This window comes from Pistacia vera, unplaced genomic scaffold, assembly GCF_008641045.1.
Source record: "Pistacia vera cultivar Batoury unplaced genomic scaffold, PisVer_v2 Contig17, whole genome shotgun sequence".
In the NCBI taxonomy this organism is placed as follows: domain Eukaryota; kingdom Viridiplantae; phylum Streptophyta; class Magnoliopsida; order Sapindales; family Anacardiaceae; genus Pistacia; species Pistacia vera.
Window position 1 is genome coordinate 124,504 of NW_022195789.1, and position 24,208 is coordinate 148,711.

Genomic DNA, 24,208 nt, shown 5'->3' on the forward strand with positions numbered 1-24,208 from the left:
GCATTATGTGTTGTATTGACAATATTGATTGGGAACTACAACTAGAGAAGCAACGTTAGAAAGCTCCTGCTTTGATTGATTTTGAACGCACACACGTGTCAAAATTAGATATGAGGTCTGTATTCATCAAACTTCTCTTATTTTGGTTTATCAAGGATGAGAACTGATTAAGTTATCTGGAAATTTTATAAATATAGAATGTCACATCTTGTATATATGTAAAAATATTCTCCCTTTCTTTTGGCACTTAGCTTGAACAAAATTCAATCCCTTTCTTCTCTTCCATCAAGATATTTAATCACAACTAATTAGTTTTTGTTTCGGGCATTACTTTTACGCTAAAGATGGAAAAGTACCTCCTAGAGAAATTGTGGCTGTTGTTTAGCCTGCCAATGCTGTTTCTTCTAGTGCTTCAAAGAAGTTGGACCAAAGCACATTGTTAAGAATAATTTAGAGATGATCATGGAAGTCAGATTCATAGGTGAAAGGAAAATCTTCAAAAGGTTATCAACATTTACACAGCTGGTTTACCACCTACTTCTACGAAAGGGTATCAAGGTTTATATATATTTGATTCAGGTGCAAGCTACCAAACTTCTTTCAAAATGCTGGGATGTATATGTTTTCATTTCACCTTGTAATTGATAACAAGACTTCTTATCTCTTTTTGTTCGTTGTGTATATATTATATCATTTCTTGTGTTTTTAGATATTATATCACCTGATATGATGGAATTTTGTGCTTTAGCCTTACTCAAGTTGTAAGGGTTGTGAAGACAGTTGGTAGTTAAGGGATCTTGTAAGGTTGGAAATTGGAACTGTTGAGTTGTAAACAGAGCCCAAATTTTTGTGTTAGGTAAGAAAACTTTTAACGATCAGCTTATCAATTTTTCTATTCTGAAACTCACAGTGAAATCATTTCCATCTCCTACTAAGATACTCATTCATCCAAAATTTTGAAGAAACTTTGGATACTTTATTCTTCGCTAGTCTTAAGCTTAGAGTACAAAATAGGGATGATAAGTAACCCAAATAAGTTATCACAAGATGCTTCCTGTATTGCATAATATGAATTGCAGAATTTCCCATTCTAGGGTGTTGTAGACAGATGAAAAGCAATTTTATTGGCTCATTCCTAGAATTAAGTATGATACTCTTTATCATCCACTCAATCTCAATACACTCTCTAAATGGGATTAATGACTAGTAAAGCATCATCTTTGCATCTTTTAATTTGCATTACGCATGGCAGACTTTACAGCTTAAATATTATCATTGGGCCTAAACCTATAAGCTTAAACTTTTGGTTTAAGTAGTTACTTAATAATCTATTTACCTTTCATGTCAATTAGTTGCATATTTTAATGGTTCTTAGGGAGTTTCTTCCTCCTATTATTTTCCCTTAACTAGCATTTCTAATTAGACTTGATAACCTTTATATTCCCCCTTCTCATAAAATGACCACTTTCCACATAGTTGGTTTGTGTTTCCCACCTTTATCCATTGCATGTTATGACATCTATTAATCGGATTCCATTTGCATCTGTTACTGGGTAATAGTCACTTAATACAAGCACAATTGTTAATATACAATGTAGACAGTTTCAGATAGACCTTTCAGCTGATAATTTGACTCTTAATATTGAGGTATGAGTTCACACATGAATATCTTTTATGTGCCCTTTTAAAGAACTGCCTCTTATTTAAATAGTGTTATATGTTTTTGGTGTGCATTAGCTCCTTGTTTAAGTTATTCTGATTCTACAAGATATTCTGATTGAAAGCTATGAGTTGGATAAGATCCAGCCACATTATGAGGTTACCTTGGTGATATCTCCACAAATAATTGCGTCGTTTCAATTCCATGTCAATTATTCCATGATCTTAACAGATTTGCATCTAGAACCCGTTTCAATCTTTTTTCGAACATCTCTTGCCATTGTATCGTATGTTATATATGATTTATATATATAGTCGTTATTCCTGGATCTTTAAAGCATGTTACTATCTAATCACCAAATTTTGGGAACAATTTGCTTCCAAGCTCTATGGTATAGCAGCTTAAATTTGAGGTTTTTTGGGGATGTTATAATTTTCATGGCCAGACTTATTTTGGAAAATTTGTATCTTATGATTGTAATTACGTACGTTGTGATTAAAAGCAAACTGGATGGTTGACAAATCATTAGTCTCAAAGATTAATCTTATAAAGGAGGGCTTAGTTGAACTCATTTTAAAGTGGATTCTTATATATTGATATGGTATATATTGTACTGGAACACAATTGATTATACAGATAATTATATATTATTTGACAACCTAAGCATATCAACTGCATCAATGGGTAGATTCCTTAATACTGCATATGTATTTCACAATGTATTTTCATTTAACTCGTGGTACTTAGTGTATACTGTTAATCTTTGATTTCAGTGTGAGAACTTGATATATTAATTCCTTTTAGCATAATACATTGGTTAATCTTTGATTTCAATGCCGAAACATGATATTTATAAGTTCCTTTTAGCATAATTAGAGATTTAGAACACTTTATGGAATATAGAGGTACTGCATCATAACATTTAAGAAATATTTTTTTTTTTGCGTCAACCTGCAACAATCAAACAATGTATTATCTTTTAAGTTAGATAATTAAACTTTTATAGCTTTGAGAGTTGTTCAAGGCATACTGGCTAACCTATTTAACCATTCATTTCTTTCAGATTTTTGATACATAGTATAATCACTTCAACAAAGGTGTGGAAGTTGAATTGAACTTGGATGGATTTCGATTTGAAGCCCATTGGGCATAAGCGTAAGGTCAATATTTTCCTATTTAGGATTGTATTTTTGATAGATAATTCATTCATCTCCTAGACATTGGTTCTTTAATGATTGGTAATACATACGGGAGTTCTAATTTTGCTAATCCAGTATGTCCCAACTCCCACTTCCCATTCACATTAGTGCTTTGGGATTGTATTGTGGCTGATTAATTCACAATGAGTCTGTACTTGGCCAAGCACTGGGCCATGTAATATTAAAGTTTTAATGCTGCACTATATGTAAAAGACACCCTAAGGCCCATCTGAAAGTATGTTTATCTAAATTAGTAATGTTCAAAAGTTCAAAGAGTTAATCAAATTCTTGTTCCCTTATACGACAATATGATGTGCATAAGCCTGTTCTTATTGTTTATCTGACATCTTGTGCATGATAAACTAATACTATAATTGTGCCTTGAGGTTCTATTGCATTTGAAGTTTACCATTTTTGTCTGTTACATTATTGAATGGCTTTGAAAAAGTTTGTAAACATAGGTGGACGATTATGGATGTGTTGACCTTAGTGGCCTCTTGAAAGTAACGGTTGGTTATGGAAAAAGTGGTATGTGTCTTTGTCTAACTGCATTTTTTTGTTTTGGATATTTACTTGCAAGGACGAAAAAGAAAATGATATTCTTTTATTACTAAAGCCTAATATTAGTCCAATGAAACAGTGACATATTAAAAGCTTAGTGCTATCTAGTACTGGTTATCTCATATTTTAGTTGTATACTATAATTTCAAGGATGCAAACATTGGTTGATGGAAAATTCTTAGTCACTTATTACTTTGTAGCTTTTGGTTTTGTTTGCCTAGCTAAAAAGGAAAAACATTTGACTTTTTAATTTAACCATCTCTAGGAACAGTCTTTAGATTTTGCTTCTTATGGATAATTTGATTGACCATGAAAAGTTAAATGTTACACAGAGCTACATCTAAGCATCAAGGTTGCAACAAATTTTATGTCAGTGATTAAATACTGTATAGTTTTATCTATTTATGAATGGGTTAGAAAATAAAAAACTAAAGAAATTGGGACATAGTAAGAGCCTGAAATCCACCAAAAATAGTTGGCAAACTTCTTTAATCCAATGATTGTTGTGTCCACTGTTGGGTGTCTATATCTTAAGAGCTTAGCTTTAGTATTAACACTTTATGATGGTCATTTTTCAGTCCCGAATACTACATTGTTAACAATTGGTTTGCATGTTCAGGTTCCTCTTTTGCAAAGTCCAAAAACGGAGTCCAGTGAGATACCCTCATATTCTGATAGAAAGTTACAACTTCTTGAGGGCTCAACTCCCCTCAAACATGTAGGAAACCTTGCGGTATCCATCGTAAAAACTAAGAAGGTATTGTGTCAGATTCCATCTCTACATTATTTCTAAGATGTAAATGCACTTTGATGCTAGACTAGATGCTTCATTGTCTTTGATTTATATGTTCCAGGTAGAGATTTTCACTTGTTCTCAATGCCTCGGTCAAAGAAGAGTTGAATTTTCCAAATTTCAAAAAGAACTTTTCCTACTGTTTTGAGTTACAGTGTCCCTAGCTGAGTTGTTGTCATGTACCAAATGTGGTGATAATGCTTACTAATTGATAGTTGGTTTTAGTCTGAGCTTTGTTGTTTGAACTGCTTTTGTTGCAGGAACTTCAGCATGTAATTACAAATATGGTTCTAATTTGTAAATTCTTTTTTATGATGAAATATTTCTACAGTACATGTTTCTATTAGGTAAATACATTTTTTATGCTGGAATAGGTGCTCCATTGCCTTTGATTTAGTTGTTTTGCCTAGAGATTCTTTTCACTTGTTTTTAATGCCTTGGTCAAAGAAGACTTGAATTTTTCCATATTTCGTTCATGTAAAAGAACTTTTCCTACTGTTTTTGTGTCTCATTGTCCCCATTAGTGTTCAACATTACTACTTAGCTAAGTTGTTGTCAAGTGCCAAATGTTGTTTTGTTGTTTGGACTGCTTTGGTTGCAGGAACTTGAGAATGAAATTTGCAAATATGGTTCGCGTATCAAGAATCATGAAATGGCATTGAAAATTGTTAATGATCAAACGGCAGAAGTCGAGCAAGTCTTGTCTAAATTGCAAGGTTTTGACTGACATAATTTTCTTTCTTATTCCTTAAAAATATTAAGAAAATGAATCCTACTCAGTATGCATGATTGAAGTACAAGATTTGGTGTAGAATGATAAATTTCACAAAATACTTGTCCGTTTTAAGAAACTTTTATGACCCAAGAACTTTAATGTAACACATACTAGCTATTATTGTGTATCTTTATTAAGATCAAGATCCAAAATGGTAATTTGCTCAATTTGGTGATAAGATTACACAATTTTAGGCAGTGATCATTTAAAGATGTCACTACTAATTTGGTTTATTTGTCATATAAATCTTTTGGAATCATGTGAATCGTATTGTTTTCAGATTTTCAACATTTTTTTGTCTATTCTATTTATTTGTAGTTGTTAAAATATTTGTTTGTCATGATTAATAGGTACATATTTACCTTGTTCACATCTTAATGTGTTCAATCTGCTTGAGTATGGGACATTGTGTATTTTGGGTCCTGTCATAAGAGTTAAACGTTTAGGACATATGTAGACACCACAATTGAGGATCTCAAGTTTCTTTATTATTTTGAGGACCTGAAGGCACGTTTTGTCATTCTCTGCCATGCCACAATAGCAGTTGGTCATTACAACATTAATGAAATAATAATATTTGTTTGAGAAAAGTTAAGTTCTCCAGTAATACTTTTAATAATGGTACCTGTCTATGTCATGACTTATTTGTGATGAGGATGCAAAAACATTTTGATATGAATTATGTGGCAATTAAACTCTCTATGACTTGCAATTTGCATAATACTTGTGGTACTGCAAAAAGTTGTTGGCATGATACTAAGCTATTTGGAGTTCTATGTTGAAATTATTTAACTTTGTTCCACATGATATAAACTTCAATGGAAGAGAAAAGAATAATGGTTAATTTTAATGTTCATGTTCATGTAAAATCAAATAGTTAGAAATTTGGTTTTATTTTCTACTTGCTACTTAAATTAAAGCACTGCCTCCAATGTATTTATAAATGTGGCTCCAACAACATATGCGGTGGAAAACTGAAAAATGGATATGTTGTTGATTTGTTTACCAGCTTCAACTGAACCTCAAATGTTGACTGATCCATACTCCTTGCTTACAAAAGAGGAAATAACAAGACAGATTGAAAGCGGGGGTCAATCTGTCGCCGCTGTTCTCTGTTGTGTTGGTAAGGAGTTTCCACTCCACGAATCAAGGACTGATTTCATTGAAGATATTGTCGGCCTTGTCGCACTTACTGGAAATGCTTGGACCAGCAAGCTTAGCAAGCAGGTCACCATTCTGTTATTTTCTTCAAATTTCTTAACTGAAATGATTACATGTCCATTAGTTTTTTGTGGTTTATGATCTCTGGTTTATCAATCTTTAGGATGTTAGCGGAGTACTTGGGTGAAGATCAAATGCTTGCTTTGGTCTATGGATCCTTTAGAGCAGCTTGTGCTCTTCAGGAGTACAAAAAAAATGGAGAAGTTAATTGTAAACTTTTTTTTTTTTAAGTTAATTGTACACTTGGACTACATGGAAAAGCAACTGAACGTGGAAAGTAAATAGTTGGCCAATTTCTTGTTATATGCCTTGAGGATATGAGGTGCTATATACAGTGTCCTGATTGCAATTTCTTTTTACCTCCTCATTTCTTCGTTATCATTTGTAGTTAATTTGGGTTTTTGGATTTTATGGTATATTTTTTGATTGTTGATTTGAGTTAATATTGGTTGATTTTGAGGTGTTGTTGATTTAGATTGAGATTTATTCTTGCTGGTTGATTTTTTTATATGTTGATGTCAATGGCAGTGGTAGTTAGCAAATCTCACCGGAGTTGGAGCGGTGACTAGAGCCGGGCTCGGAGAAGAAAAGGGGTTTAGAGAGGAGAGAGTGTATTTAAGGAATTAAATGGTATTTCCATCTTTACAGTGACTGTACCTTGTCAATTAACGGATTTTGCTAACGGATCTTAATAGTGAGTGGGAAATTGTTTTTTTTTTTTTTTTTTTCAAACCTTTCAGGTGGGAAAACTTGCTTATGCCAAACCTGGGTTGGGAAATTGTCATTCTCCCTTAAAAACTTCTATAGTGACTATTATTATGAATTTCCTTCTAAAGCTATTATAAATATTTGTGGAAAAAAAAATGTTGTATGCCTTGGAACTTCTTTATATTATGACTCAATTTTCAAGCATGATTATTTGTATTGTAGGCCCTCCACAGGGGAGTTGGATGGCAGTGATCCTCAGAGGAGGCTAGCCTTGCTAGAGCCTATTTTACCATGTGGGGACACCCCACCAGGTTTTATGGGGTATGCAGTTAATATGGTTGACCTAGATGAGCATCATGTTTACACGAGGACAAGTGCAAGTGATGGTCTTAGGGAGACTTTGTTCTACCGACTCTTTGGTAAGCTTCAAGTTTACAGAATCCGTCAAGACGTGATAAGAGGCTCATGGTTGTACAAAGCATTGTTCTATATCTCTAGATGGCGAGATTTTGAAAGAGAATGGACTTATTTGTCTTGGGCACTGGTATGTATTGTTTCTTTTTTCCTCTCAAAACTTTCATTAAAATTTTTGTAGAATTTTTTCCCCCATTAGCAAGAGTCGATGCCTAGTTACAATTGCTACTTTAAGCTAACAGGCACAACCACTAAACATTATCTTGTTTGATCATTCTTTTCAGGAATCCGACAATATGTTTTCCAGTTGTTGGGCAGGTAGATATGCTTCCATTTTCAGAAAGTACAGAAAAATTGAACCAAATTGAAGAAAAGAAATCGAAGTTAGGTAAGCTCGTGTGCTTAAAAGAGAAACATACTACAGCTCTTGAGAAAGCTTTGAAGAAGTTTAATAAGAAAAAAGAAAAGTATAAGGAACATATGTTTGAAATCAGTCCAAAATTGAGAGACTATTACTTGGTATATGGAAATCCAAAGGAAGAATATTTGAGAAATCTCTCCTAGATGATTAGTTCATCCGTTTTACCGCTGTATAGTCAGAAAATGTATATACATTTGTTGATATCCATAGTACCATAGCATAGGAGGGAAAATTTACAATTGTAAATGCCATGTAACTGACAGATTAACTCAGTGGAATTTAAGAGTTTATGCTATAGAAATCATAGATCAACTCCAATCCCTCTTAAGAGTTTATGCCATAGAAATTACAGATTATAGATTACAGCAAAGTGAATCACTTGGGAAAGTCGTAGGCAGTTTGCCAGTCAATACATCTTTTTCTTTTGTATTTAACCTTAATTATCTCTTTCTTCTTGTAGAAGTTCTTGATAAGGATAGTAAGAGTTTTTTAAACTTTAGGATTTATCTTAATTTTATCTGTTTGAATAAAGAGATAATCTTGGACCTAAGAGTTATCGGGATATCCTAATAAAGTCTATATAAGTAGACTGTTGTAACCTATGATATAGAATACAATAATAAAAAATTATTAGGTGTTTTCTTCCTGATTTCATGGTATCAGAGCCAGGTTCCTCTGGCTGTAAATACTAATGGTGAAAACTACCATGACTGGTGAGAGAAAAGGCAGAAGCCAAAGTCCTCCACCTATTCGAGATTCATCCTCCAGTCCTTCGTCCCATCAAATTCCATCCTCCTAAAATATGAGATCTGGACAACCAGAAATCCTGTTTTCTTCAGGTAATAATAATAATAATTCAATCCAGATTAGTGTTCACAAACTGAATGGAAAGAATTATGTCTCATGGTCTCAAGCGGTGAAGTTGATGGTTTGAGGAAGAGGTAAACTGGGCTACTTGACTGGTACGATTAAAGCCCCATAAGAGGATGATCCAACATACCAAAAATGGGATGCTGAGAATATTACAGTGATGGGATGGTTAATCAATTCCATGGAAGAGGAGATTGGTCAACTGTGCCTACTTCTTCCCACTACAAAGGATATTTGGGAAGTTGCAAAGGAAACATACTCGGATGCGGGCAACTCAGCACAGATATTTGAGTTGAAGTCTCGATTGAGAGAGACCAAACAAAGGAACATGAGTGTAACTCAATACTATAGCGTTTTGGCTAAATTGTGGCAGGAGCTGGACTTGTTCTTTGAAGCAGACTGGAGTTGCTCTTAGGATATTGCCAAATACACAAAAATGTTAGAAAAAGAAAGGGTGTTTGAGTTCCTTGTAGGTTTGAATAAGGAACTAGATGAAGTAAGGGGTATGGTCTTGGGAAAAGAATCTTTACCTTCTATAAGGGAAGTATTTGCTGAGGTTAGAAGAGAAGAAAGTAGGAGGAAAGTGATGATGGGTGAATCAGTAGGATCCAGCAGTTTAAGCATACCATCTGAGTCTTCAGCTTTGGTTTCAAAGGGCTGGGACAATCATACCAAGTCTAATGGAGAGCAAAGGATGCAAAAAAGAGGAGAAAAAGAGAAATTTTGGTATGAGTATTGTCATCGGCCAAAGCATACCAAGGCTACTTGCTGGAAACTACATGGCAGGCCAACCAATTGGAAGATTAATAAGGCTGGAGGCAAGGGGTTTCATGTTGGGATAGAAGAATCTGAAGATCATCCAAGGTCTGTACCATTCAGCAAAGAATAGTTGGAACACTTACAAGAATTATTCAATTAGTCCAATTCTGGTTCATCTGATCGCTTATGTTCATTTGCTAAGACTAGTAATTCCCTCACAGCTTTGCATACCAGTGTAGGAACAACCAATTCTTGGGTTATAGATTCAGGGGCCTCGGATCATATGTCAGGTAACTTAAGTGTGTTCATAACCTACAGCCCATGTTATGGTAATCTAAGGGTTAGAACAGCTAATGGTTCTTTAACAAAAGGAGCTAGTAAAGGGACTGTCAAACTGTTTGAAAATCTTTGTCTACAATTTGTCCTTCATGTGCCTAATCTGGCTTGTAAACTCCTCTCTATTAACAAATTGACTAAGGACTTAAACTGTGTGGTTAATTTTTCTTCTTCTCATTGTGAATTTCAAGACCCTCTCTCAGGCAAGATGATTGGCAATGCTAGAGAAGGAGGACTCTACTATTTTGATGCCAAGGATTTTGAGAATAATCAAGCTATAAAATCTAGGTGTAATTCTGTCTCTATGTTTGGTAACTCAAAAATAATGTTGTGGCATCACCGATTAGGTCACCCCAGTTTCCCTTATTTACAAAGATTGTTTCCTGTGTTATTCAGAAATAAAAATCCAATATTATTTGAGTGTGAAATCTGCCAAATTGCAAAACATACCAGATTAGTGTTTCCTGTTAAACAATACAAGAGTTCTAGGCCATTCTCTATCATTCATAGTGATATTTGGGGACCATCTAGAGTTAAAAATATTGTTGGATCAAAATGGTTTGTTACTTTCATTGATGATCACACTAGATTATGTTGGGTTTATCTAATGAAAGAAAAATCTAAAACAAGTAGAGTCTTTAAGAATTTCCATTCCATGGTTAAGAATTATTTTCACACACATATTCAAGTCCTAAGAACAGATAATGATAGGGAGTACTTCCATTCTAGCCTAGGAAACTATCTACTCAGTCATGGAATAATACACAAAAGTTCTTATGTAGATACCCCACAACAGACTGGTATTGCAGAAAAGAAAAATAGGCACCTTTTAGAGGTTGCTCGAGCACTTATGTTCATCATGAACGTGCCTAATTATTTGTGGGGGGAGGCTTCCTAAAAGTGACTTATTTGATAAATCGATTGCTAACTAAGATTTTAGAGTTTCGTACTCCTCTTTCCACATTTCTTCAAACATTTCCTGATTATAGAGCCTTAAACTCTCTCCCTTTGAAAGTCTTTGGGTGTACTACCTTTGTTCATGTGCACTCTCATAACAGAGGCAAGTTAGATCCTAGGGCCATTAAGTGTGTGTTTGTAGGGTACTCTCCCACTAAAAAAGGATATAAGTGTTTCTGCCCTATAAGGAAGAAATTTTTTGTCTCTAAAGATGTGACCATTTTTTAGTCAAATCCTTATTTTCCCAAACCCTCTCTTTAGAGGGAGAACTCACAGATTGATAATGAAGATAGTGTTTGGGAAATAACATTCCATAAGTCAGACTCCTACATCTACTCAAAATCCTACATCCACTCCGAGACCTTTGAATCATAACTCACCTTTAACTCAAATCCAGTCTCTTACCAATCCTAATTCCACCAGAATAGAAAATACCAACCCTAATTCCATCAGAACAGAAAATCTTGAAAACTCTATAGTAGAAGAGAATTTTGACACTTTGACTCAGGAACATATGAAGACAGGGGGAGGTTTGACTAGGCTAAATCAACCAAACCTCAAAGTTTGTTCTCAGAAACTTGGTTATCAAGACAGTGAGAATCCTTTTGATGATCTGCATGGCTAATCATCCCAACCGATAAAAGTCAATGAATCATAGCCTTCATGTAAGAAAATTTTGCCTCTTAGTGAGTCTGAGTCGAATGTCGATCTTCCTATAGCTCTTAGGAAAGGGGTTAGGTCTTGTACTCTACATCCTATTTCTCATTTTGTGTCCTATGAAAATCTATCTACTGATTTTTGAGTGTTTGCTACTAATATCTCAACCATAGAGGTTCCTAAGTCAATACAAGAAGCATTGGATGATCCTAAATGGAGAGAAGTTGTAATGGAAGAGATGAAGGTCCTTGAAAAAAATGGAACATGGGAATTGGAGAGCTTACTTGAGAGGAAGACTATTATGGGCTGTAAATGGGTGTTTACAGTAAAATGTAAGGCAGATGGTTCAATTGAGAGATACAAGGGAAGGTTGGTAGCTAAGGGATTCACACAGACCCATGGAGTAGATTGCCAGGAAACCTTTGCCCTTATAGCCATGCTGAATACTATTCGAGTTCTCCTTTCCCTGGCTGCAAACTTAGACTGGCCCTTGCAACAGTTGGATGTAAAGAATGCTTTCTTGAATGTGACCTAGCAGAAGAGGTCTATATGGAGTTGCCATCAGGTTTTGAAGGTAATTAGATAAGGAGGAAGGTTTGTAAGCTAAAGAAATCCTTGTATGGCTTAAAACAGTCTCCTAAGGCCGGATTTGAAAAATTTACCAAGGCTATTAGAAGTTATGGGTTCACACAAGGTCGGACTGATCACACTTTGTTTTTCAAGAATAATGGGGGTAAGATTACTGTCTTAATAGTATATGTAGATGATATTATTCTTACAGGAAACAATTTAGAAGAAATGGAGATGGTAAAAAAGGTTCTTGTGAAGGAGTTTGAGATAAAGGATCTAGGACAGTTGAGATATTTTTTAGGGATGGAGGTTGCCAACAGTAAGAATGGAATCTTTGTTTCTCAAAGAAAATATGTTTTGGATCTGTTAAATGATACTGGAATGTTAGCGTGTAGACCTGCTAAGACTCCTATTGAGCCAAATGTGAAGTTTGACCAGGACAATGGAGATACACCAGTTGAAAAGGGCAGGTATCAAAGACTGGTTGGGAGGCTGATATACTTGGCTCATACAAGGCCTGACATAGCCTTCTCTGTAAGTGTGGTAAGCCAACACATGCACAACCCATAGGAGAAGCATCTTGAAGCTGTAATTAGAATCTTAAAGTACCCGAAGATGACACCTGGGAAATGACTGTTTTTTGAGAAAACTAATGAAAGAAAGGTGGAGGCATTCATCGATGCAGACCAGGCAGGTTCAGTGAGTGATAGAAGGTCAACTTCAGGGTATTTCACCTTCGTTTAGGGAAATTTGGTGACTTGGAGAAGTAAGAAGCAAACTGTGGTTGCAAGGAGCAGTGTTGAATTTCGGGCAATGGCACAAGGTATTTGGGAGCTGATATGGTTAAAAAGACTCTTGGCAGAACTAGGAATCAAGAATGAAGATCCTATGAAGCTATATTGTGATAACAAGGCTGGGATTGGGATTGCACCGTAATCTAGTACGTCATGATGGAAGGAAGGATGTGGAGATTGACAAGCACTTTATTAAAGAGAAGATTGACAACAAGCTGTTGTGTGTTATCTATCTACCTACTAGCCAACAGACTACAGACATTCTTACAAAAGGATTGTCTAGACAGAGTTTCGACAATCAAGTTTCGAAGTTAGGAATGCTAAATATTTTCTCACCAGCTTGAGGGCGAGTGTAGAAGTTCTTGATAAGGATATTAAGGGTTTTTTAAACTTAGGATTTATCTTAATTTTATCTGTTTGAATAAAGAGATAATTGATGCGTGTTTCCTACAACATGCATATATAGCAAGTATACTAGTCGCACAAGTAATAGAGTGATGAGTGAGTATTGTTCCCACGAAGATTGTTGCTAAGCACTAAATTTTCTATCGTTTTCAAGTTGAAGCAATCGAATTCTTTTGGATTTAAGGGAACAATTTAAACTACAGCTAAAACAAAATTTCACTAAAATAAAAGTAAACTATGAAAGCAAGATTTAAAAGGGAATAAAATCAATTCAAAACAAACGGGTAGGGTTTTGACTTCATTCGGACTCTATGGGTTAAACCTAAAGAATTAAACTAAATTCATATTCACATGCATTGATTATAAATCGAACTCTCTAAGGTGTCCAACATACTTTCTCAAGCTATGTTTTTCTACTCTTCCCTATTAATCTTCTGCACCCAACAAAATGAAAGTTAATAAATCTAAGCTCATTAAGCACAAGAATCCTAGATTGATTTCATTAGTTCTTGAATCTATCTCTAGCATCCAATAATACAATGGTGATTACCCAAGAAGCTTAACATGAATTATCTCTCAATCTCATCATGTTCATCACATAAAAATAATAAATATAGAATAATCACACAAACAAAGCAAACTCATATGAAATTAATAATCATCAACTCTCTAACCCATTAGAATCCGAACTATATCAAAACCCTAACCCAAAATAGGTTAGTTCATGGCTAAATCAATAAAACAATTAAAAGAAACAAAAAATTCCAAGTTCAACATCATGGAAACAAGAGAAAAGGAAAAGAATCTCCCCAATTGACGAATCCACTGGTTTCACCTCGAATCTTCACACTTTGTTAATCCAAAATCACTCAAAATAAATCTAAGAAAATGTAAAAACTGTTGTCTATCTCTCCACGAACGCCCTAAACAAAAAGACTAAGTATTTCTTTTATACCTCGCCTAAAATCTTAAAACTTAGCCTAAAAACGAAACTGTGCGTTTTACAAAAACTGGAGAATGCAGACTTCACCGTGGCGAAGAAGGAATCTTGCCACGGCGACAAAGGAGTTGAATTTGGTGCGTGACTGGCTCATTTCATCGCGGCGAAGAACAACCTTCGCCGTGGCGAAGCTTCCTGAAGAATTCTGAAATTACAGAATTACCCTCCACTTGCTTTTGAGTCCAGAAACTCCAAATTTGTCTTTATTTGCTCAAAATTTCCATTTTAACCTGAAACACGAAATGTAAGGAATTAAGTAGCAATTCAGGCAAAAATAACTAAGAAGTATCTGAAATCTAGCCTAAAAGCTTAAATAAACTAGTATAATCCTTGGATTATCAAATACCCCCAAACTAAGGACATGCTCATCCCCGAGCATCAGGTACAAAACAAGATAAAAGAAAAACACAAACATTCAAAAATGCAAAACAGCAAATGACAAAAATTAAATAAGAGAAACAAAAAACTCGACTCACAAAACAACTGCCTAAAATTTATACCAATCTCAAAAGTTATTGCAAAATTATTAATAGAAAAATGTTTAGCACTCTAAGAAGTTATAAGTTGTATCGACTTTCTTTCTCAATTGGTCCCTCAAGTAGGTAATCCCCACTTTAATCCACCATCCAACTTCTCAGATTATTTTATGCAGGAATGCAAAGTTTATCAAATGGTGGCAGACTCCATAAGCCTAAATATCGAACTACTCTCCACTAATGAGGACTAAACAAAAAAAAGAATCAAAAGGTCTTTATAAGCTTGTAACGCTAGGCTCGGGAAGTGGGTTCCAAGAAAAATGATAGGAATAACAAAGCAAGAGAATTCGGTTTTCCTCATGCAAACACTCAAATCAAATCGAACTTCACTTCTTCTCAACCACAAATTAACGTGTCCACTAATTTACAACCCTCAAACTTGTATCTTTCTTATTTCTGATACCATATATGCGGCGGGGAAGTGCGTCTAAGTAAGGTGTACGTGGCATTGTTAAACTAGAGGCCGCCAAGTACTGCTAGATAGTTTTTAAGGCGGTTACTGGTTTCCAGCCGATATACCCTTAAACTTGGCAAATGTTTTTTCCTTTTTTTTTTTTTTTTTTTTAAGCAAACTAATTACAAATCAATTGAATTGAGGTGAACTACCTCTTTTGTTTTTATTGCCCTTCTCACAACCCCTAAACTATTCTTTTAGTTTATTCGTACAACTATTCCTGTTCTTTGTGTTTGCATTAGGATCGAATTCTCCTAAGGGTACGACGGAGTGTTTAGGGTTAAAGGATCGGACAATTTTTGGGTTGCCAAGAAAAATAAAACAATAATAATTCATACGGCTCAAATGGGTGACTAGGGACAATTTCATTCCTAAGTCGGCTAGAAAGGCTCAAACGTTCCGAAAAGAATGCCTAAATCATCTCCTCAACCATGTCTAATCCTAGAATTTCGCCTCAAGCACTTCTCTACTAGGTTCTAGAGTCCACCAACATTATCAAAACTTTATCTAAGTACATAAAATGAATCTAAGCATGCCAAAAAAGTGAAAATGGTGGTTGAACCACTTAACAAACCTCAATCAAAATTCAGTCAATAAACCTAAATTTGAAGCAATGCTTAACATTTCTCAAAAATAAAATCGCAACAATCCAATTCGTATCATTGATTTACACAATTCATCATCGGCAAAAACAATCAAACCAAAGTAAAATAAACAAAATAAATTTTTTTTCTAATCTTCCTACCCCCCAAACAAAAGATGACATTGTCCCCGATATCCCATTACGCATAAATTAGGAATAGAAAAAAAAAAATAACAAAGGTACGAGATAGTTCCCTGATTAATCCGTGAAGTTTCGCTCCGCAGTGCACACCCGATCTGTGACCTTTTCATCACCCAACATCTGTCAAAACAATTGAAACTGTGGTATCCACTAGGTTAGAAAAATCCACTGACTAATATGAAAGTATTACAACCTAATCTCGTCCTTGCACACACTACAAATTAAAAGAAAATGAAATAACTAAAACAACTACCACAACCCAAAACAAAAATATAAACCGAGTTTAATGTTTGAAATGAAAAACAAAATCAACTAAAAACAAATAAAAATAAAGAAAAACAAAACAGGTGTTCCGGTGCTCATTCTTAATCTCCCTCGTCTTCCTCTTCTTCCTCTTCTGACTCGGAGCCCATCCACTCATCTGAATCCCAGTCAGCCCATTGGAATTCTGTAATGTCAACATTGAGCTTGTTGAAGCTACTCTTCTACATATCATACATCATCTGGGTTTGATCAGCTAACCAATCTTGACGTTTTGCCATAGGTTTCATCATACCCATCATCTGCTATATCATCTCCTTCTATGTAGCTGTGGAGCTGGAGGATGTGACTGGGCCTTGTGCAATTCTCTGCCGTTTTGTTCCTGCTCTTGGTTGCTCAGCTTTTGGACATTCAAGACACTTCTGAAAATAATCTGAATCGAGGATGAGGGCAGCATGAATACGTTGCTCATCATCATCCACCTTGGCTCCAACTCTAATGCACAAGGCTGTAATGAGATGTGGGAAAGAGTAACTTGATCGCCCTGGTTTTGCGGCATGATGAATGTTGTTAAAGATAATTTGTCCCACATCTATACTCTTTCCTGTGGCAATAGCTTAAAGCAATAATGCCTTCTTGTAAGTTACCGTGCTATAGTGCATTTTCGGCATCAACCTCGCACTAACAAAATACTACCACAGTCGAGCCATCGGTGTCAAATAAGTTCCCTTAATGGTCTTCTTTTATTTCTTCGACACTGCCCAAGTTGCATCCGGTTTTGCAATGACCGGAAGAATGATACTATCCTGAAACTGTGACGCCCTAAACCTTGCGTACTCATTCTGATAAAGCCTAGGCATGGTATAAAACTCATTGATCACATCTTCCGTAAACGACACATCAACCCCTCTCACAAATGCAGTACTCTCCTCACAATCCGGGAGGTTGGCATAAAACTCCCTTACTAGCGACTCTATAGCCGGTTGTGCAAGAGCACTCATAAACAATTCCCACTGTCTCCCTCAACTCCAGTCAAAAGCCTGACTCGCGGTCAATCCGTGTTCAGGAATAAAACCCTTATCTCTTCTTTGGATAGCCCCTTGATATCGTTTCCGGGCCTCCTCACTCACGAAGCGGTTGTCTGCTTTCTTTCCTTTTCCCTTGTATGAAACCTTTACTTTGGCTGCCATTTTCTATAATTCAACTCATAGCGCAACCCAAAAATGCAAGCCTAGGTTCCCCACAACAATCAATTCAAACCTGAAAAAGAAAATTGAGAACACTTCCAAAAATTCGCACTTAGACCCCCAAACACGATTTCTCCAAATTCAATAAAACACTCCAAAACTCAAAACCCACACTCCTCAATATCACAACATGCACAATCAACCTTTCCTCAACAAAATAGAACTCACAATCACCCAAAAATTCGCAACTCAACCAACAATCAACTTTTTCAGATCTACAAATCAAAACTTGAAATTGTGCAAAAATAAGTTTAGGGAACTTGAGATCTTACCAATACGAAGGATTATTCGCCACCAATTTACCCAGAATCAGCCCATATTGGAAAGCCCCAAATTTCTTGAACCTAAAATTTTCGTGAAATTTTCGCAAAAATTGTTGTTGAAATGAGTTGTTTTGGTGTTTAGGAGGGTTAAAGAGTGAGAACTTTGGTTGGGAAAACACTTGGAAGGCAAAGGATTGAAATTGGAAAATTTTTCTCTCAAAAGGATATGAAAAGTTGCGTGAATAATGAAAAATGAAAGTGAGTATTTATAGAAAACCGTCTTCACCGCGGCGAAGTTCTTCGTTTATAGAACCCTAATTTGAAACCCAGGTTTCACCGCGGCGAAGAAAAATACTTCGTCGGGGCAAAACATTATCGTGGCTAATCAACCCGGTGAAGTAAAATCTTCGCCGGGGCGAAAACTTACAGTAGCTGCAACATATTTTCAAGTTGCTTTGCCCTGGCGAAGAACAATCTTCGCCGCGGCGAAGTTTGGGACTTTTAAAAACTTATTTTTACACAATGTGCTTCACCGCGGCGAAGAAGACTTCTTCGCCGCGGCGAAGTCTAGAGCATTTTCTTTCCTTGCATTAGCTGAAAACTTCACCTGAAACACCCAAAAACACACAAATTAAAAATCATTCAAACTCATAAGAAAATCAAACACATTCAAACACAATGAAATGACAAATAGACAAAAAAATTAAAACACTTGGGTTGCCTCCCAAGAAGCGCTTGTTTATAGTCGGTAAGCTCGACTCTCTCAATTTTTCAAGTCGGAATGTCAAGCCGTATTGGGATGGATTTGCAACTCATCACCCCATCAATGTATGGCTTCAATCTTTGTCCACTGACTGTAAAAGTGCCCTTTTCTTCATGTGTAACTTCCACTGCTCCGGATTAGCGAATTCTGTAATCATGAATGGTCCGGACATCTAGACTTAAGTTTTCTGGGAATACCTAATTCTAGAATTGAACAACAACCTCTTTGCCCTACTTCAAAATTCCTTCTGTCTATGCTTGTCATGCCACCTTTTTGTCTTCTCCTTGTAAATTCGAGCATTTTCATATGCTTCAGACGGAACTCATCGAGTTCGTTCAAAGTCAGCATCCTTTCTCCCCCCAGCTCTTAATCCATATTTAGCTGCTTGACTGCCCAGTATGCTTTATGCTCGAGTTCCACCGGTAAGTGACATGCTTTCCTATAAACCATCCTAATGGGGACAACCAATTGGATTCTTAAATGTAGTTCGGTAGACCTATAATGCATCATCCAATTTCCATGACCAATCCTTCCTAGATGCATTAACTGTCTTTTCTAAAATGCCTTTAAGCTCTCTATTAGACAATTCCACTTGCCCGCTCGTTTGTGGATGGTAGGCTTTGCAACTCTATGTTTCACTCCATACTTACCCAACAGTACATCCATTTGCCTATTGTAAAGTGGGAGCCTCCATCACTAATAATTGCCCATGGTACCCCAAACCTTGAGAAAATATGCTTTCTCACAAACTTAATCACTACCTAGCATCATTAGTCGGCAATGCAACGCTTTTACCCACTTCGACACGTAATCCACCGTTACCAAGATATATGTGTTCCCAAAAATTTGGGAAGGGACCCATGAAATCAATCCCCTACACATCAAAAACTCAACCACCGGATGTTGTTCAACGGCATCTCATCTCTTTTTGAATATTACCACTCCGTTGACACTGGTCGTACTCCGGAATCATCCGGAAGGAATGCTTAAAAAAGGTTGGCCAATAAAATCTCGATTGAGAACCTTGGCTGTTATCCTAGTTTCTCCAAAATGGCCACCTACTTCCCTCTCGTGACATGTCGTAGAATGCTTTTCACTCCTCCTCTGACACATCTCTGTATCATTTGATCAGCACAGTGTCTTTATAGAAATCGCTCTTCCCAAAAGTAGTACTTCAAATCTGAGAAAATTTTCTCTTTGGTTGGAACGTCATACCACTTGGGAGCACCCTTGATGACATAATTTGCAAATCTACCATACCTGGTGCTTCATCCACTCTCATCAATGTCTCATACGGAACGATTTCTCTAATTGGGATTTCCTCCACATTTCCTGATTGGTCTCTCATTTCTCGACAAGTGATCTGCCACCACATTTTCTGACCCCTTCTACTCGAATTCCCAACTCAAACTCCTGAGCAATAGGATCCATCTTATCAGCCAAGGTTTCGCTTCTTGCTTTGCCATAGGTGCCTGAGTGCTGAAGGGTTGTGTAGACGATCACCTTTGCACCTAATAAATATGAACAAAACTTGTCAAAGCAAAAACCCAGCCAACATTCTTTTTCAGTGGTGGTGTAATTCAATGTGGCATCAGTGAGTGTTTGTGCTAGCATTTGAATCACATGCAAAACTTTGTTTTTTCTGCTATCCTAACACTACCCCTAGAGAAAAATCACTAGCATCAACATTAATTCAAATGGCAGTCCCCAATCAGGAACTGCAATAATAGGTGAAGATACTAATAATTTTTTAAGAGTTAGAAAGGCATGCATGCATTCATCATTAAAATCAAACAAACACATCTTTATTCAACAAATTGCAAAGGGGTTTAGAAATCTTAGAAAAATCCTTGATGAATCGTTTGTAAAACCTTGCATGCCCCAAGAAACTCGACCGCTTTGACATTTGATGGTGGTGGCAGCTTCTCTATCACTTCGTCTTGTTTGATCAACTTCTATTCCGTTCTTTGAAATCATATGACTGAGCACTATTCCTTCCTAGACCATGAAATGACACTTCTCCCAATTGAGCACCAAGTTCGTCTCCTTACATCGCTGCAAAACAAGAGAAAAGTTATTTAGACAACATTAAAAGATGAACCAAAAACTAAGAAGTCATCCATGAAGCTTCTATAAAACGTTCCACCATGTCCCAAGAGATCGACATCATGCATATCTGAAAGGTTGCTGGTGCATTGCATAACCCAAAAGGCATCCTTCGGTAAGCAAAGGTGCCATAGGGGCAAGTAAAGGTCGTTTTCTCTTGATCCTTAGGACGATGACAATTTGGTTGTATCCTGAATCACCTATCTAGGAAACAGTAATAAGCATGTCCTGCCAACCTCTCCAACATCTGATCAATGAAACTAGTGGAAAATGATCCTTCCTTGTTGCCTCTTCAATTTCCGGTAATCAATGCACACTCTCCAGCCGTCACCGTCCTAGTTGGTATCAATTCATACTCTCATTCTTTACTACCGGATACCTCCCTTCTTCGGAACCACTTGTACCGGGCTCACCCACGGACTGTCAAAAACTAGGATAAATAATCCCTGCATCTAAAGTTTCACCACCTCCTTTCTCACTACTTCCTTAATAGAAGGATTCAATCTTCGTTGTGGTTGCACCCTAGGCTTAATATCATCCTCCATGAGTATCTTATGCATGCAAAATGATGGCGAGATGCCTTTTTTGTCTGAATAGTCCATCCAATTGCTAGTCTATATTCCCTCAACACCCTAATCACCGCTCTCCTCCAATTTACTCAAACCTGAACTAATGATCACTGAAGGTTTCTGAGTCTCCAAGATATACATATTTGAGGTGGGAAGGTAAAGGTTTCAACTCAAGCTTTGGAGGTTCTTCATTTTTTTCCTTTTCCTCTCTTTTCAAAATCAAACTCCTCAAATTCTAAATCTTGACTCCCATCATGCGTTGAGTGCTTCTAACAACCTAGCACATTCATCACTTGTCTACTCATCTACTCTACTGTTTTTTATTTGGCTATACACGCTTCTAGAGGTAATTGTGGTGTGTTTTCTTCAATAGATTCTCAACCAATTTATCCACCACATAGCACTAAAGCATGAATCCGATTCGAATGGAACTTCATCGCCTTAAAGACATTGAAAGTCACTGTTTCATCTTGACCTCTCAATAGTAACTTTCCTTCTTGCACATCAATAAGTGCTCTCCCCTGACCAAGAATGGTCGGCCCAAAATAAGCAGAATTCCTTATCCTCTCCATATCCAACCAACAAGTCTGCTAAAAATTATCTTATCCACCTTTACCAACACTCTTCCACTATCCCCTTCGGATGTTTTATGGACCTATCCGTAGTTGTAACGACATGGTCGTTGACTTCACTTCACCAATTCCCAATCTCCTGATAACAGAAAAGGGCATTAAATTAATACTAGCACCTAAATCACATAAACACGATTAAACATATATCTCCTAGATGCAGGAATAGTAAAACTCCCTGGATCTTTGAGCTTCGGGGGTAACTTCTTCTGGAGAATGGCACTGCACTCCTCGGAAGCATCACCCGTTTTCCTCATCTTCTAACTTCCTTTTGTTTGATAGGATTTCCTAAGGAACTTCGCATACTCGACATCTGCTACAATGCATCTGCAAAAGGAATGTTAATATGCATTTTTTAAATATTTCAAATAAATTTGAAAACTGCTTATCCTGATTCTTTTTCTTCAGTCCCTAAGGAAAAGGCACGGGTGGATGTGATGTGCCAACTCTGGTGGTATCTCGGGGAATGACAATTTCTCCTTCTTCCTTTGCCTTTTCTCCTTCTTCTTGTTCTCTTCCTCCAAACCACTTGGTTTCTCTTCAACTACAATCTCTTCATCAACTTCCTCGTCGATTCTTCCTTTCTAGCTTGTTCAACTTTTTCCAAACTGTCCACTCTTCAAATTATGGCATTTGCTTGCTCACGTGGGTTAGTCCCTGTGTTGCTTGGTAAGGAACCCTACGGTCTCTCATTTAACTTCTCACCAATTGGCCCATCTGTACCTCAAGATTCCGACTGGAAGCCCTTGATTTCTAAAATTCGTCCTCGTCTCATTCATAAACCTGTGGTCTTTTGCATGAACTTCCCAAACATGTCCTCCAACTTTGTCACCTTGGATCTCCCCGTTGATTATTCATCCTTGTTGGTTATTTGGCAATGTCTTTGGTTCCATTGATTATTTGCTGTTCTGATTGCCCTAACGCCGATTTGGATGATTTCTCCACCCCGATTGTATGTGTTGGAATCGTGTTGTTTGGTTGCCTCTAATTTCTTGCCAAGTAGTTACTTGCTCCGATGATGAAGATGATGAAGCAAATGTTTTCCCCACTTGACACTAGCTGCTCACATGTTCCCTGCACAAAATCATAAGTGATTGAGTGCTTGAATAGAATTACCTGTATACTTCCCAACCGTTTCTAAAGTGCCGTGAATTGGGCTGAGATGGCTGTGAAGGCATCAACTTCATGAAGATCCGTAGATTTTCTTGTTATTGCTCTCTCATTTGTCTTTGATAGTTGTTGCTTGCCAAAACCTCAAGCAACTCATAAGCCTCCTCTGGTGTCTTATTCTGCAAAGCTCCTCCTGATGCTGCATCCACCATGGTTTGCACGTTACCCATCATCCATTGTAGAATGTTTGGACTTGACGTCCAACTGTCAACCCATGGTGTGGACATTTCCTCATCAATTCCTTGTACCTCTCCCAAGCCTCATACAATGACTCGGATTCATCTTGTAGAAATGATGTGATATCATTTCTCAGTTTTGCTGATTTTGCTGGAGGAAAGAACTTAGTCAGGAACTTCTGTGCTAGATCATTCCATGTTGTGATAGTTCCCGATGGTAGTACCATTAACCATCCCTTAGCTTTATCCCCTAATGAGAATGGGAATAACCTCAACCTAATGGCTTCATCTAACACTCTGTTTGACTTGAAGGTGTCAGAAATTTCCAAGAAGTTTGCAATATGCTGATTCGGATCTTCCTTCAAATCACCATTAAACCTTATCAACTGCTGGATCATCTGAATGATTGCCGGCTTAGTCTCAAAGTTGTTGGCTTGCACCTTAGGCCTAGTAATACTCGACCCACTACCATTAACTGTGGGAACTGAGAATTCCCTTAGTGTCCTGTTTTCTGGTTCTGCCATTTCAACAGCTATTTCTTCTGTTTCAACCACTATATCCTCTCTTTCTCTTCTCTCTCTGTTAAGTCATCTAGCGGTTCTCTCAATCTCAAGATCAACATGAACCATTGGCTGACGTCTCGCTCTTCGCATAAACTGCACAGAATTAACAAAAGAAAGTGAGATCACAAACCAACTGAAAATTGAAAACAAAAATTAAAACTTCAATCTAGCTAACTATAGAAAAACTCAATGTTAACTTAAAAATCAATCCCTGGCAACGGCGCCAAAAACTTGATGCGTGTTTCCTACAACATGCATATGTAGCAAGTATACTAATCGCACAAGTAATAGAGTGATGAGTGAGTATCGTTCCCACGAGGATTGTTGCTAAGCACTAAGTTTTCTATCGTTTTCAAGTTGAAGCAATCAAATTCTTTTGGATTTAAGGGAACAATTTAAACTACAACTAAAACAAAATTTCACTAAAATAAAAGTAAACTATGAAAGCAAGATTTAAAAGGGGATAAAATCAATTCAAAACAAACGGGTAGGGTTTTGACTTCATTCGGACTCTATGGGTTAAACCTAAAGAATTAAACTAAATTCATATTCACATGCATTGATTGTAAACCGAACTCTCTAAAGTG

General features: G+C 36.7%; 1 protein-coding gene and 1 non-coding gene across 3 annotated transcripts; both read left to right on the forward strand.

Moving 5' to 3' along the window:
* The first annotated feature begins 4,047 nt into the window (after window positions 1–4,047).
* Window positions 4,048–8,136, forward strand: LOC116125725 (protein DEFECTIVE IN MERISTEM SILENCING 3-like). Of its 2 annotated transcripts, XM_031411442.1 has the most exons (6): window positions 4,048–4,177; window positions 5,998–6,215; window positions 6,738–6,839; window positions 6,950–6,978; window positions 7,140–7,461; window positions 7,616–8,136. In XM_031411442.1, exons 3-6 carry the CDS (start codon window positions 6,837–6,839, stop codon window positions 7,697–7,699), a joined length of 438 nt encoding a protein of 145 aa, XP_031267302.1. In that variant the 5' UTR covers window positions 4,048–4,177; window positions 5,998–6,215; window positions 6,738–6,836; the 3' UTR covers window positions 7,700–8,136. The 2 variants fall into 2 exon arrangements, 1 of the variants encoding a protein (XP_031267302.1); XR_004127376.1 differs by lacking the exon at window positions 6,950–6,978.
* Window positions 8,137–23,091: 14,955 nt separating this feature from the next.
* On the forward strand, window positions 23,092–23,198 carry LOC116125726. The gene has a single exon (XR_004127377.1). It is a non-coding gene; the product is annotated as a small nucleolar RNA R71 (small nucleolar RNA).
* The last annotated feature ends 1,010 nt before the right edge of the window (window positions 23,199–24,208 follow it).